Below are 13588 nucleotides of genomic sequence, written 5' to 3' on the forward strand. Positions count from 1 at the left end.
GGTTTCATGGCTTTGTGTGCCTAAAAAAGTTTTGCAGTTTTTCATAATAAACTTCAATTTACAAGGGAAGTTAGATAACATGTCCAAGTACGACATTATTCTCCAAATTGTTGTTTTAAGGGGAGGAATTGCTCCGTAAGTTGTGTTTCTGTTTCTCAAACCAGAGCTGTTATGTCAGAGATACAACTGTATTTTACTATTTTTATTTAAAATAGTAATTTCTGCCACATCAAACATCAGGAATTTTGTCGTTAAGGAAGGTAAAAAGTCGAGAACAAAGAGTACTGGGTCACTTGATATATAAGCTAGCTCATAAGTACAAGGGGAAAAATCCAAGACTGTGGAGATAAATGTTTCTCGAAGTATTTTAACAGATCTATCCATAGCCAGTCATATCCTCTTTAATACAACCGATATCAACTGATGTCATTGAAGCGCCTCACTTAAAGCCTCCAGGCACCGCACCTGCCAGTGAGCTGCAGTCACAGACCGTTAACCTCAAGATCTAGAAGTGTTTGCAAGTCAACAAAGCTTAACACTCTGCCACTTTCTTCCTTTGACAAGTTAAAGCTGGATTAAGAGTTCCTAAGCTTCATATAAGTGACTGAAAGATTCCCACTAAAGTGAGCTCAGGGTCCACATCCTGCCACTGGACTCAAGGTAAGAAAGATAAATGTTGTACCACTATCTCAACCAGAAAAGGATCTGTTCTTATACTTTTTTAATCGCTCAAGTTACTCTCTAAAATACTTTTCAGTTAAATTGAACTTAATTTCAAGATAAGGTGCACATTAATTAATTCTCATGTTACTACATGAGCTCAAAAATGTTTCTATTAGCTGTACATTTAGCCATTGCGTGACCCTTTTATGGTGGATGTGAAGCTCTAATTATGAAGATATAAAGTTTAAATTTTAAGTTATATTTGGATATTAATATATACAGTAAAAGAGAGCATGTATGGGAGCCATTTTAATTTATTTGCTTATTTCTGTGAATATTTCTAAATTTTTCTTGATGTTTGATTTTGGAAATTTTAAAAACGTAGCATTGCTTTGTTTGGCAAATAGGAGGATGCAGGCAGACATCAGACAGCATGAAATGCAGTTAAAAAAAATAGTACAGTAAGTTCATGTACAACCATGTTAGTATAGGTGGGTGTGTCTGTAGAATAGCTTCAGTGCTTGTAAATAATTTTGTATTTGTATCGTTCATATTTTTGTAGTGTACTATGTATTATATATCAGTATAATGCTGTATCTGCAGTCAGAATTAATGTCATGATTCATTAAACTAATGAAAAACAGAGAAGTGCATTAAGTATAGAAGATAATGCATTGCCTTTATAAGAGTATAGAGCATCCTGGGAAAAATGGGCACTGTGGTTGTTCACATGTAATAAACAGGAAGCAGAAATTTAAAACACCCGAATGAAAACAAACAACAGCTGACTGCTACATTGTGTTTGTCTGTCTGGTTGTTGTTTTGACGCAGGCACCTGCTGGATCATGAGTCTGCAACCATTAACTCCAGTGAACTGTGCAGGGCTCCTGCAGGCCGGCTGCTCTCTGCTGCAGCTGGATGGTGAAGTTCTCCTGTTTGGCCAGAAGGGCTGGCCCAAGCGCTCCTGTCCAACAGGGATATTTGGCGTGCGATTTAAAAAGGATGAGATAAAGCTGAGGCCCATCTCCTTTTCCAATGACTCATGCTACCTCCCTCCACTGCGCTGTCCAGCCGTCTGTCGCCTCGATCCCTATGACGGGCTTCCAGAGAGTTATCTCATCCATGGTGGCCGAACGCCAAACAATGAGATCTCTTCAAGCTTGTACCTGCTGACCACAGACAGCCATGGCTGCAATCGCAAATTAACACTTAGGTGCAAAGAGAAGGACCTCGTGGGAGAGGTGCCAGGAGCTAGATATGGTCACACAATGAGCATGGTTCAAAGCCATGGGAAGACAGCTTGTGTGATGTTTGGGGGTAGGTCCTACATGCCTGCTGGAGAGCGAACCACAGAGAGTTGGAACAGTGTCATTGACTGTCCTCCTCAGGTTTTCCTGTTTGACCTGGAGTTTGGGTGCTCTTCTGCTCACTCTTTACCTGAACTCAGTGATGGACAGTCCTTCCACTTGGCCCTTGCCCGAGGGGACTGTGTTTATTTCATCGGAGGTCACTCACTGACCTCCGATTCACGTCCACCTCGGCTCTTTTGTCTCCGTGTCAAGCTCTTGCAGGGTAACCCCTTGCTGTCATGTGAAACCCTAGACACAGGTTTATCCATCTCGAGTGCCATCATCACTCGTACGGGTCCCACTCACAGATACATCGTCTTAGGTGGATATCAGTCAGACTCACAGAAGAGGATGGAGTGCAACACAATCATTCTGGATGAGAAAGGGATCCACTTTGAGACCCTACAACCGCCTAATTGGACTCCAGATGTCATCCATAGTCGTACATGGTTTGGTGGCAGCACTGGGGAAGGATGCATCCTACTTGGTGTGCCCACAGAGGGAAGGCCATCCCAAACGGATGTGCATTATTTCTATCAAGTGAGCTTCCAGTCAGAGGGAGAATGCATTGAAGATGACGGAGCCCAGGCTTGCAGCCAGGAGTCGACTGATTATGAAAATTCGACTCCTCTTGAGGACTCTGAGGAGCTCTACTTTGGTCGTGAGCCACATGAGCTGGAAGGCAGCAGCGATGAAGAGTGTGACACTTACAATGAACAAGATCAGGAGGATGAATCCCAAACAGGCTACTGGATCAAATGCTGCCTTAGTTGCCAAGTGGACCCAAACACATGGGAGCCGTACTACTCCACTGAGCTCCACCGGCCAGCCATGATCTTCTGCTCCAGAGGGGAGGGGGGGCACTGGGTGCACGCACAGTGCATGGAGCTGTCTGAGACCCTGCTGCTCAGATTCTCGCAAGGCAGCAAAAAGTACTTCTGTTTGGACCATGGAGGCTTGCCCTACCAGGAAATGACCCCACCTCGGCAGATAATCCCCCTGAAGCGCACCCCCATGAAGGTCAAGGGCAGAAAAACCCCGATGACAATCAAAATGTCCCCAGCTAAAAAACGCTTTTTCAAAAGGCTTTTTGACTAACTCAAATGTTCTTCATGATGTATATAGATGGTCGCCGTTAAGGTTGATTTCTTTGTTAAGAACTTTATTTGTTTGCGTTTAATGGATAAGACAATGACGAAAAGTGGTACGTGTTTATTTCTTTAACGTAATGAATTGTAATAACATGCATGCCAGTTGCTTCTTTTCATGAAGATTTTGCGACCACAATAAAAAGAAAAAAAAAGTGGCTAAAATATTATTTCTTGGTTCTAAATGTTTGTTGATCATTTTTCTGTATTTTGTCAAGTAGGCTTTTATTTCCCAGTCTGTTAAGGCCCAGTCTGGGTTCGTTCTATGTACTTCTCTCATTAAGATTAAACGTGTTCTTTTTAAACCAATGTTTGTTGACAATAAAAAATTTCTTAATAAAGATCATCTTTTCTTACTCGTTTTTATTGTTAATGTTTTTTTAGCTAGAATCTGAAAATAAAAAATATTTATGTATATTACCATTACTTAAAAAATAAGTGTGGGTTTTCTAGAAAGGGAGAGAGGGATAATGAGTGCGTGTGTGTGTGTGCGCGCGCTCGTGCGTGCATGTGTGCTAAAGAAGCAGCAATAATTAATTTCTAACTTATTTAAGTGTAAACAGGCTACACTATGTGGTGGCAGACTCACCATGACAACAAACAGCAGGATTGACAAAGATAACTTGATGAAGCAGCATTTCACGCCACTCCTCTCCCTCACATGCACACAACACTTTCTGGTTCTGATCCCATGTGAAAGTGCCAATCGGTCAGAGGCCAAGCCTTACATTAAAGTAGATGTGAGGGAACTAAATGCAGATTCAACAGAAAATGCCTCTTATTTTATAGAATAAAAATGTTGAGAGGCAAACATCTTACTATTAATGACATAAATGTAGATATGTGAATCGTTGGCTAAAACACAAAAAAAGTATAAAGTGATGAATACAAATGTAAGGCAATTTACATTTGTATTCATCACTTTATAATTTTTTTGTGTTTTGTGTTTTTAGCCACATTCTCAACAGAAATATATACAGAGAATTTTTATATTTTTTCATAAATAAACCACCCATCTTGACTTATAGCATCTCTCCCCACCACAGGCATGATGCTGAATCAAAATGATCACGACAACCTACTTTTTTTTTCACATCTTGTCTTTAATAAGACTTTGTCAGGCCAGGGATGACAGCGTACAGAAAGCTGCTGGTTACATGGCTGCTAATGGAACTTCACAAGGCTGGCAGGAATTCAATCCTGATTTGCCTTGCTGACAAAAATGTCACGTTTTGTCAAAAACACAAGCTGAGATTTAAGTGGACAGCTCAGCAGTTTAAACTGGAACTGACATGGAAGTGTTACCAGAGGGGAAGAAAGAAAAGTTGGAAGAAAGAGAGAGAAGATAGAAATTTTAGGAAAAATAGGTCACCTCTTTCTACGTGAGTACTCTGGAAGACTTATAACGTGATCTTATTATCTTATCACTGTCAAATCAATAAATGATGCGGTAGAAGAAGGCAGTCAAAGGCTGAATAGTCTGAAATATATTGTAAATCATTCAAGCTAGTTAGCTGACCACGTCCTTAAGTGAACAATTGAAAGATAAAATAAAATGTATACAATATCCCTCGCAGGAATTACTGAAGGCAAGGCAAGGCAAGTTTATTTGTATAGCACAATTCAACACAAGGTAATTCAAAGTGCTTTACATCAACATTAAAAGCAGCAAGACCCAATTAAACAGTGAATAAGGAATAAAATGATAAGAAAAGAGGTAAAATAATAAAAAGCACAAGTTGTTAAAAAGTAAGGGCAGTAGAGTACAGCAGGTAAGTATTTAATTTAAGAGTACGCTTCAGTAAACCGTAATGTTTTTAGGCCTGATTTAAAGGAGCTGACAGTTGGAGCAGACCTCAGGTCTACAGGAAGTTTGTTCCACCGGTGAGGAGCAGAATAACTGAACGCTGCCTCACCTTGCTTGGTTCTGGTTCTGGAACCACAACAAACCAGATCCAGATGAACCTCAGGGGTCTGGGAGCTTCATAGGAACTAACAGATCAACCATGTATTTTGGTCCAAGACCATTCAGGTCTTTGTAGACCAGCAATAATATTTTAAACTCTATCCTTTGACTCACTGGAAGCCAGTGTAGTGATTTCATGACCGGTGTAATGTGGTCCAGTTTCCTGGTGTTTGTAAGGACTCTGGCGGCAGCGTTCTGGATCAGCTGCAGCTGCCTGATTGATTTCTTGTTAAGGCCTGTAAAGATGCCATTGCAATAATCCAACCTACTGAAAATGAATGCATGAATACGTTTTTCCATGTCTTGTTTAGACAGAAACCCCTTAATTCTAGCAATGTTTTTCAGGTGGTAATAGGCAAGTACCTTTTTGAATTCCCTTTCAATCTAAAACAATCCAAAATCTATTATTAGATAATAAGGTGTTAACTTTTGTTAAAACAAAGTGTGTTAATTAATGTTAAGACTTGGGAAACTTGACCTAAATCAAAACAAATTGGTATTTTAAGCCTCTGGCCAGAATCTAAAATGCAATTCCACTTAAGTGGTAATGTGTATCGGCTCACTACAGAAACAACAAGGTAACTTGAAACTAAATTTTGATGACAAAAAAGTTGCCACTCTCATCAAAAATCTAATACATTAAGTCTTGCTTCCAAAAATAAATGTAGTCTACCCAAATTTATTTTATAAATACATAAATGATGATTGATTAATTATGTATGTGAAATTGTGACTAAAAATAAAAAGTCAAGTCCATTTTTCAAGTGTTTTTCTCTGTTTTCATAATATATTTTTCCCTATTCCTCTGTCGTGTTCATGTTTCTCCATCGGCCATCTAACAAATCATTATTTTTCATAATTTTATTCAACTAATTTTATTTATTAAGAAGATTGAAGTCAAAGGTGCTGCCTACCAGGGGCCTAAATTCTGTAAAAAGGATCAAACTTAATAAAACCCACCAGAAGTTGAAGTCAGATTTTATCTTTATTTGATACAATTGATTCATGTACAAAAACTACAAAAGATCATCATCCATTCAAGTAACTTGTCAATAAAAAGGTTGCATTGCTGTGTGAAGATACAATAGTTAAAACAATGTGAAAAATTACTGTAGCTGAGCTTTTATGTAACATTTTACATGTAAAATGTAAATGTAAAATGAATCACCAGAGAAAGTCTTATGCAATCTCCAAAAACAGTTCACCTGTTATTTAGTGTATATAAAAGCATAAAATAAAGAAATACACTGTGAAATGTGAGCAAGTGGAATATGGTGACTCATCCATCATCCATTAGTCTGAAAATGCAATTCATTATGGTAAAAACAGACATGAGACAAGTTGGAGTGAAATGCACAGTAGAAATTGTGTTATTGCTGGACTCTGACAACCATCCAATGAAATGCTAATATTTCATCTCAGTCATACAGTTAAACTTGTGACAGTAAAATAAAATCAAGCATTCAATCAAATCTGAAAACAAAATTGCCCGTCACAATTTTAAATGGTGAGGCAAGAAAAAGACAATGCAATCAATCAATCAAATAAATAAAGTTGCCAACAAATCGGTTCACATCAGATGTTATGGCTCCTCCCCAGCTCTCTCCTCCGTCAACGGTGGCAGTGAAAAAACACACGCCTAAGGAATAGAGTCAGGCTACACAGGAGAGTTAAAAAAAAAAGCCCTGAATGACAAAGTTCATGGGGTATTAAGCCCTGAAATGGACCATACTGCATTTTCATATAAAAAAAAAGTTCAGTAAATGCTTACTTTAGAAGAAATTTTCAAATATAAGTATCATTCTCCAAGGTGCAAAAACTAAAGGAGATGAGAAAAAAAATGTTTCAAAGTGACCTGGCATCTATTTTGGCCCTCAGGGACCCTGCGATGAAGCACTAAAGTAATCTTCTTCAGTGGGCACTCATGAAACAAAGAACATTTGGGTCTCTGTGATTGCATTTTCCACCAGCTGAAATGATATATTAATGCAGTGGCCACAAATGTAGTCTTTTTAACACAATTTCCCTCCATGACTTACAGCTCTTTCATCTGTTTCCATAAATATCCCCTCTGTATAAATTCATAAATGTGTCATACCCTTGCAATACAATAAAATGCACCATATTTCACAGGCGGCAAAGATTTTTTTTTTAAAAAGGAGTGGGGAAAAGAAGAAAAGGGGAATTTGCTTTCACAGTAACTTCTTCTGCCGTCCCATTTTTGAACTGCTATAGCTGATAATTAACTAAATGGGACAATTCAAAGATAAGAAAATTTAAATCAAGTAAAAGGAGAAATAGCAATTATTTAACACAATTTCAAAAAATGTTCTTTTCAAGTGGAAAACATTGGTTACTTAAGGGAACATGTTTTCTAGTTTCAAACAATTAACATACTTCAAATTAAATACTGGAAAGAAAAAAAAAACATTCAAAATATTGAGACCAACTCTGTTTCAGTATTATTCTAAGCATTAATCACTATAAAAATACAATATATAAGAATAAAGGCAACGGTCAGATCAGATAACCCTCTGGAAATCAATTAAATGTTAAGGAAGCAAAAGGAAAAATTAAAAATGAATGGGTTCCAGAGACATATCCTCATCCTCTAGGATCTCTACTGGGTTGATAGTGGCCTGGAAAGCTTTGGCAGAGTCCTTGTGAGCCTCCATGAACTTCTGTAAGTACTTGGAGGTGTAGAGCCAGTGGTGCTTCAGCACGTCCACGAGCTCGAAGGCCTTTGACTGACGTGCGTTCATCTTCCTGAAGCGCCTGAACAGTTTGTTTGCTGACTCATTCCCCTCACTGGCCCAGGCTCCAATAGATCCATCTCTCTCTATGATTTCAGGCACATGAGCCAGAGTCTTGTGCAGGTAATTGGTTATCTTTCCATTGTACCTATATTTGAAGGCAGAGGAGAGGAGGTCAGCAAAGCGCTGGGAGTTAAAACTGTAGCGGCACAGCTGCTTGGGACACTCCTTGGCCGGGCATGTGGTGCGCCACACAGGCTTCATCTCGAGATAGAGTTTCATAAGCTCTTTCAGGACCTCTCTCCTCTCCTCTGAGGGCACCAGCTCACACACCACCTCCACAGCCTCCAGGGTCATTAGCCTGCGGGCATAGTTCCCATTCATCCTCATCACTGGTTTAAGCTTCATCTTCTTCCTCAGCTGTTTATCTAAGGCTGCCCTCCAGCTGCGTCGCTCTTCACGGCTTGGGTTCGCCTTTTTGTACACTTCGCCAATCTCGTCCTGGAAGATTTTGTAGAATTCACCAGCATTGCCAATGTCGCAGTGTAATGCATCTAACGTGGGCTGCGTCTCCATGAATGCCTTAGCGGAGACTCCTTTGACTCTGTCTCGCAGCTCTTCCACAGACTCAGAAAATGGGTTGGTTCTCCATATTTCATAACGTTCTAGATTCTCATCATGGCTGCGGGTGATGGAATGTAACACCATGTTTTGAGCAGCCTCCGCACGGGTGGAGTCGCACAGAGTGCAGACGTATGTTGACCCAGAGGCCTCCAGGCCCTCCAGCTCACGCACCATCTTTTCATCGTATCCTGTACCCCTGAAGTGGAAGCGAAAGGAGCGTGGCAAGCCTCCTATGGATAGGATTAAGCGGCTCTCTTTCATGGCATTCCGCTCTGCGACTACAGGCCCCAGGACAGCTGTGAGAGTCTCGTGGTCTGACTCGTCTACAAACATCAGGCATAGCGGTTTACAAGACAGCTCTGAGTTTGGCTTTGGTTCAGTGAAAATTGTGACCGCTTCATTGTCATCTTCTCCGTGGGCAGAGATAGACATAACAGTGAAAGAGAAGCGGACGGCTTTCTCAGGAACAGCTGGTCCTCCGCCATGCTTCTCGCTGACATCCCCCATGCCATCACAACATTCCTTGATCATGACGTTAAAGCCTGAGGTGCAAGCACTGTCTTCCATCCCATTCTGTGTCAGCCCGTCCATGATGTCCTCTTCCAGATCCTTTAATGCTGCCACCAGCGCAACATCATAGCGAAAGCGACGAGTGATAGTCTCAGCTGGGGAGTCATCCACTGAGTATGCCCATCCAGAGAGACCATTAATAATGCCAACAGTGCAAGATGTAGACACATTCTTGAGAGCTGGCTGCCATTCAAACTGGTGAAAGCCGGGGAGGAGCTCTTTCTCGGCGGCTCGGAGCGTGTGCAAGGGCTGAAAAATCTGCCGGCCACTTGTGGCTTTGACAGTCCGATACATTTTATGATACTGGCTGCAGCTTAGGAAAGTGTTGACCCGAATTGCCAAACACACAGCAGGACTCAGTCCAAAGCCTCTCCCTGCAGGGACAGAAAATGAAAGGAGAAAAAGTTTCAGAAATAGATAATGCATAAAAGAAAGTAAGAGGATGCCATTAACACGTGGAGAGAATCATTTCACACTAAACCACCGAAGCACATTTCCAGTGCTTCAAAAATAAATGCTCACTGTAACATTTCCTGGTTTGATTTCACACAATTGGAGGGATGTCTACAGTAACACAGAAAGACTTGTAAATTTAATACTCAAATATGAATTTATCATTGTCAAAAGCCAGCAAAATCTAATATTTCCTAATTTTCAAATGTTTGAAGGGGATGTGGGGTAAATCAGTGAAGCTGGCAGAAGTGATGTATTGGCTGCAGATGAAAACAGACACCAGCTGGCTTCTATTCCCTAGAGAAGAGGATGGTGCTGTCTGTGTAATTTGCAGATACAAGGGCTTCTTATGTTGTTTTGATTCTAAGAGCCCCTTCACAAGAGTTGTTATTGTGCATTAAAGGGAGTGTAAGAACGAGAGACTGACAGACAAGACGAGTGAAGATTGGAGAGATTCATGGAGGGGCTGGCTGTGTGAGATGGACAGTAATGCAATGTTTTTCATTTCAAACCCCCAGAAAATTCCTGACTCGCCTCAGCAGTGAACTTTTCAACTAATATCAATTCATGAGATGACTTTATTACTCAGCTTTGGGTCAAATTATTAATGAGAAACACTATCATAATTAGCATTTGTTTGTGTATCTTTTTCCTGGCTGTGTTGGCTGACCAGAAGGCCTAAAATAGTTTCTTACCTTGCATTATGGCCTCAAGCTCGTCTGCCTGCCGATGTTCGTTCGCTGATCGCAGCGCGAGCAGAAAGAGCGTCAAACACACAGACTTCACATCACCGCCTTCCTCTTTTTCTGCAAACACCTTCACCTGTTTCTTCAGACCCTTCAGCCGATGCTTCTGGGCACGACGGGTTAGCGAGAGCAAGTGCTGCCGGGGTCTTCCTCCTTTGTTGGTTAGCAGGTAGTTGTCAAAATCTGAAGGGTGTTGGTTTTCATTTTTCTCCAACTCATGGCTCAGGCAGTGAGCCTTAAATGAGTCTAGCCTTACATGCTCACCGCAACCATCAGTGGGGCAGAGCAGGAGCAGGGAATACAGGGCTGATAGAAATGTTTTGGCTGGAGAGACGAGTTCATCGGGAGAACAAGAAAAGTTGCAGGCAGGGCAGTGAGGACCCAGAACGTGGGTAATTTTCACAATACAGTTGCGGCAAAAGAGGTGGCCACAAGGGGACTGAACTGGATCAGAGAGCAGGTGGTCACACACCCAACAGGTGAAAGAAGCAATGAAGTCGACGGGGAGCTTCTCGGAGATCAGCTTTGTACTCAGGTGCTCTCTTTGGCAATGTGTGATGTTCCTCACCCACTGCTCCCTCTGGATGCCGGCTTTCCTCCAGGTTCTCTGTACAGGACCGTGACGCTCTCCGTATGGTCTCAGACTTCTCCTGTCACCGAGAGCGATGCTGTCCCCATGGTCCCACCTGGTCCTTTTTGTAAGACTCTGGGCTCTAGGAATGCTTTTCCTCCGTTTCCTGCCAGTCCTTTGGAATGAGGTTTTCCTTGGAGAGCAGAGGGAGCAGTTGGAAGAGTGGGGTTTCCATTCAGGGACTTTTGTTCTGGTGAAGCTGCAGACGCCCCCTCCTCGTATTGCAACCATCCAGCAGCGATGGCAGAAGGACAGTGGGTGGATAGACTCTACGTCATCGTTCACATCCACTTTGAAGACATTCAGAATGACCTCCGTCCAACTTGTAAACTTGCAGCCCATTTTACGCAGCGCACATTTGGTTGCCTCGTCCAGATTTCCATGGACATCATGCACTGGTCCTTTCACTTTCCTTAGAACTATTCCGCAGATACGGCACAAGCACCTACAACAGAAGAAAAACCACATCGTCAGATACTCAAAAGGAACATTTTATAAATGAATGGCATGTATATAATTATGACAAGTAATCACCTAAGGTGGTTCATGTGAGTGTCCATTTCCTGCAGCTTCATATCCACTCTCCTGCCAGGACCCTCCACATTTTCTTTGCTTTTTCCTCCAAAGCACAGTTTCATAACACTCACTGCACCCACATCATGATCTAAATCTACACTTTGAGCCACAGGAGGTGAGATCTCAAATGAGGGTCTTATCTGAGGTCGTGTCTCGCTGGGAAGAGGGGCCTTCTCCATGGACTTCACCCTAAACAGCTTAAACTTCCACTGAGAAAACTTAGAGTGGGGATGGTGCAGCTCAGCAGGCATGGAGGATCTGGGACCATCTGTCTCCAGGCTTTCTGCCGCCATGATGGAAATTAGATTTGAGTCCCTAGAGAGGAGAGGAAAGGAGAGAAGAAGAAAATAGAGGATCATTTGATGGACTGCGGAAAAAAAATCAAAGTAATTCCTGTTCTCCTTGAGATAATGGATATCCAGAGAACACTTGAAGGCTAAAATCCCACACGAGGATTGGAATTTAGTGTGTTCCTTGTGGTGAACCAGTGACACAGTCTAAAAGCTGTACTCCTATTGAATTTATACATCATACAACCTGAAATCCCACTGAAAAGTGGTAGTGAATGCTGACCTAGATTGATGTTTTAAACCTTAAGTGGCATTTACTTCTTGTATAAAATGCATGAGGCATGCAATGAAAGATCAATACGACACCAAAACCTTCACTTCTCTGGTCTTCAAAACCCATCACTTTTGGAGCCCCCCGCCCCCCACCCTCTTTGCCACAGCAGGTTTTCTAAATGGAGCCTTATTCCTGCAAGACTGTCAATCATTTATATTAGTCATTTTCTTGGCTGGTGAGAGAATTGGAGCTCTGGGAGGCTCCATCCAATGCAGAAAAAAAATGGGGGAAGAAGCAAACATCTCTCATAATGCATAGATATTGACCAAAGAGAGAAGGAAAAAGAACATTTTTTTTTAGAAAAGCATCATATTGAATTGACATCATAAAGGCTTATTTCATAAATAACATTATTCACTTCAGAAGTAGTATTTCAGCAGCTAAGTACGCCTCTGACACAGCACAGGTAAAATCAAAGCTACCAACTGCACTGATGGATGTTATTTTGTCTTCTCCCAGTCAATCTTCATTCCATTACCAGCTCTGACATTTCAATACAATAAAACAAACAGTCTCAGAAACTCTTATAACCATGTTAGAGGCTTACCATTCCAAATCTATAGCACACACACTGAAGAGTCTTCTTTCTATCCATCTTTTAGTGATTCACTATAGTTTTTTTCCCCTTACGGTCTTCAGTTTGTCAGTCTCCTCCAATTCCTGGCTCTACGTCTTTGTCATATGTTGAACCCTGATCTGAGACACACAGCTGAGCCTGTATGCATGTGTATCAGCTGGGGTCTTACCTTGTTTTTCAGTCTCAGCTGGCATCAACTCCCTCGGGGGCCCTTTCCGCATGGGAGCACAAGGGAAGCCCTGGAGCCAGGCCCCGGCTCACTACGCTCACTCTAGATGCTTGACAGTCGGCCGCAGTTTGGAGCTCTTCTCCCCAGAAGTTGTGGTTTCAGACATTGGGAATGCGCCATTGTGTGTTGTATTTATACCCTACCTAGGATGGAGTCCCAACAGTCAACTCTTACCACCTGACACAAGCAGCTGACAAAAAAAAAACAAGGTCGACCCCAAAGAGCAGTTGCAACAGTTGCATACGGAGAATCCAGCAGTAAACCCCAAGCAAACAACTTTATACCACAACACACTGATCCTGGGCTCCTCACATCCACCTGCAGACTTGGCTCATCCAGGTGGCCTCACCCAGACAGAAGTGCTGTTAAGCCTCTGAAAAACCAAACAGCGCAGAGACACGACACATCACAGAACAACAAGTCTTGAAGGAAAGAAACTCAGCACTTACATATAATTTTAAGTGTGAAATAAATTACCGCAATATAATAGGAGCTGAAGTTATAATGACTCATATTGTTATTGCTGTCATTCTGTTCTGCTGTAAATTAAAATGACAAAAGACGCCAAACGAGTGAGTCATTTTAGGTTGAATGCCAAATTGTGTGTGTAAGTGTGCTTTTGGGACATGAGCATTCGCTTGACAGTTAGGACAGTTTTAATAAATTAAGAGCAACATTG

At 41.7% G+C, this 13588-nt stretch overlaps 2 protein-coding genes across 2 annotated transcripts; one reads left to right on the top strand and one right to left on the bottom strand.

Moving 5' to 3' along the window:
* Window positions 1–560: 560 nt before the first annotated feature.
* Window positions 561–3389, top strand: rag2 (recombination activating gene 2). Its single transcript, XM_061722574.1, has 2 exons — window positions 561–660; window positions 1495–3389. Exon 2 carries the CDS (start codon window positions 1509–1511, stop codon window positions 3108–3110), a length of 1602 nt encoding a protein of 533 aa, XP_061578558.1. The 5' UTR covers window positions 561–660; window positions 1495–1508; the 3' UTR covers window positions 3111–3389.
* A 4221-nt stretch (window positions 3390–7610) lies between these two features.
* rag1 (recombination activating 1) lies at window positions 7611–12986 on the bottom strand. Its single transcript, XM_061722575.1, has 4 exons — window positions 12850–12986; window positions 11438–11794; window positions 10222–11348; window positions 7611–9447 (listed from the first exon to the last, which is right to left on the bottom strand). The coding sequence occupies exons 2-4, from the start codon at window positions 11770–11772 to the stop codon at window positions 7700–7702; spliced, it is 3210 nt and encodes a 1069-aa protein (XP_061578559.1). The 5' UTR covers window positions 11773–11794; window positions 12850–12986; the 3' UTR covers window positions 7611–7699.
* Window positions 12987–13588: the final 602 nt, after the last annotated feature.

This window comes from Cololabis saira, chromosome 5 (genome assembly GCF_033807715.1).
Source record: "Cololabis saira isolate AMF1-May2022 chromosome 5, fColSai1.1, whole genome shotgun sequence".
NCBI lineage: Eukaryota > Metazoa > Chordata > Actinopteri > Beloniformes > Belonidae > Cololabis > Cololabis saira.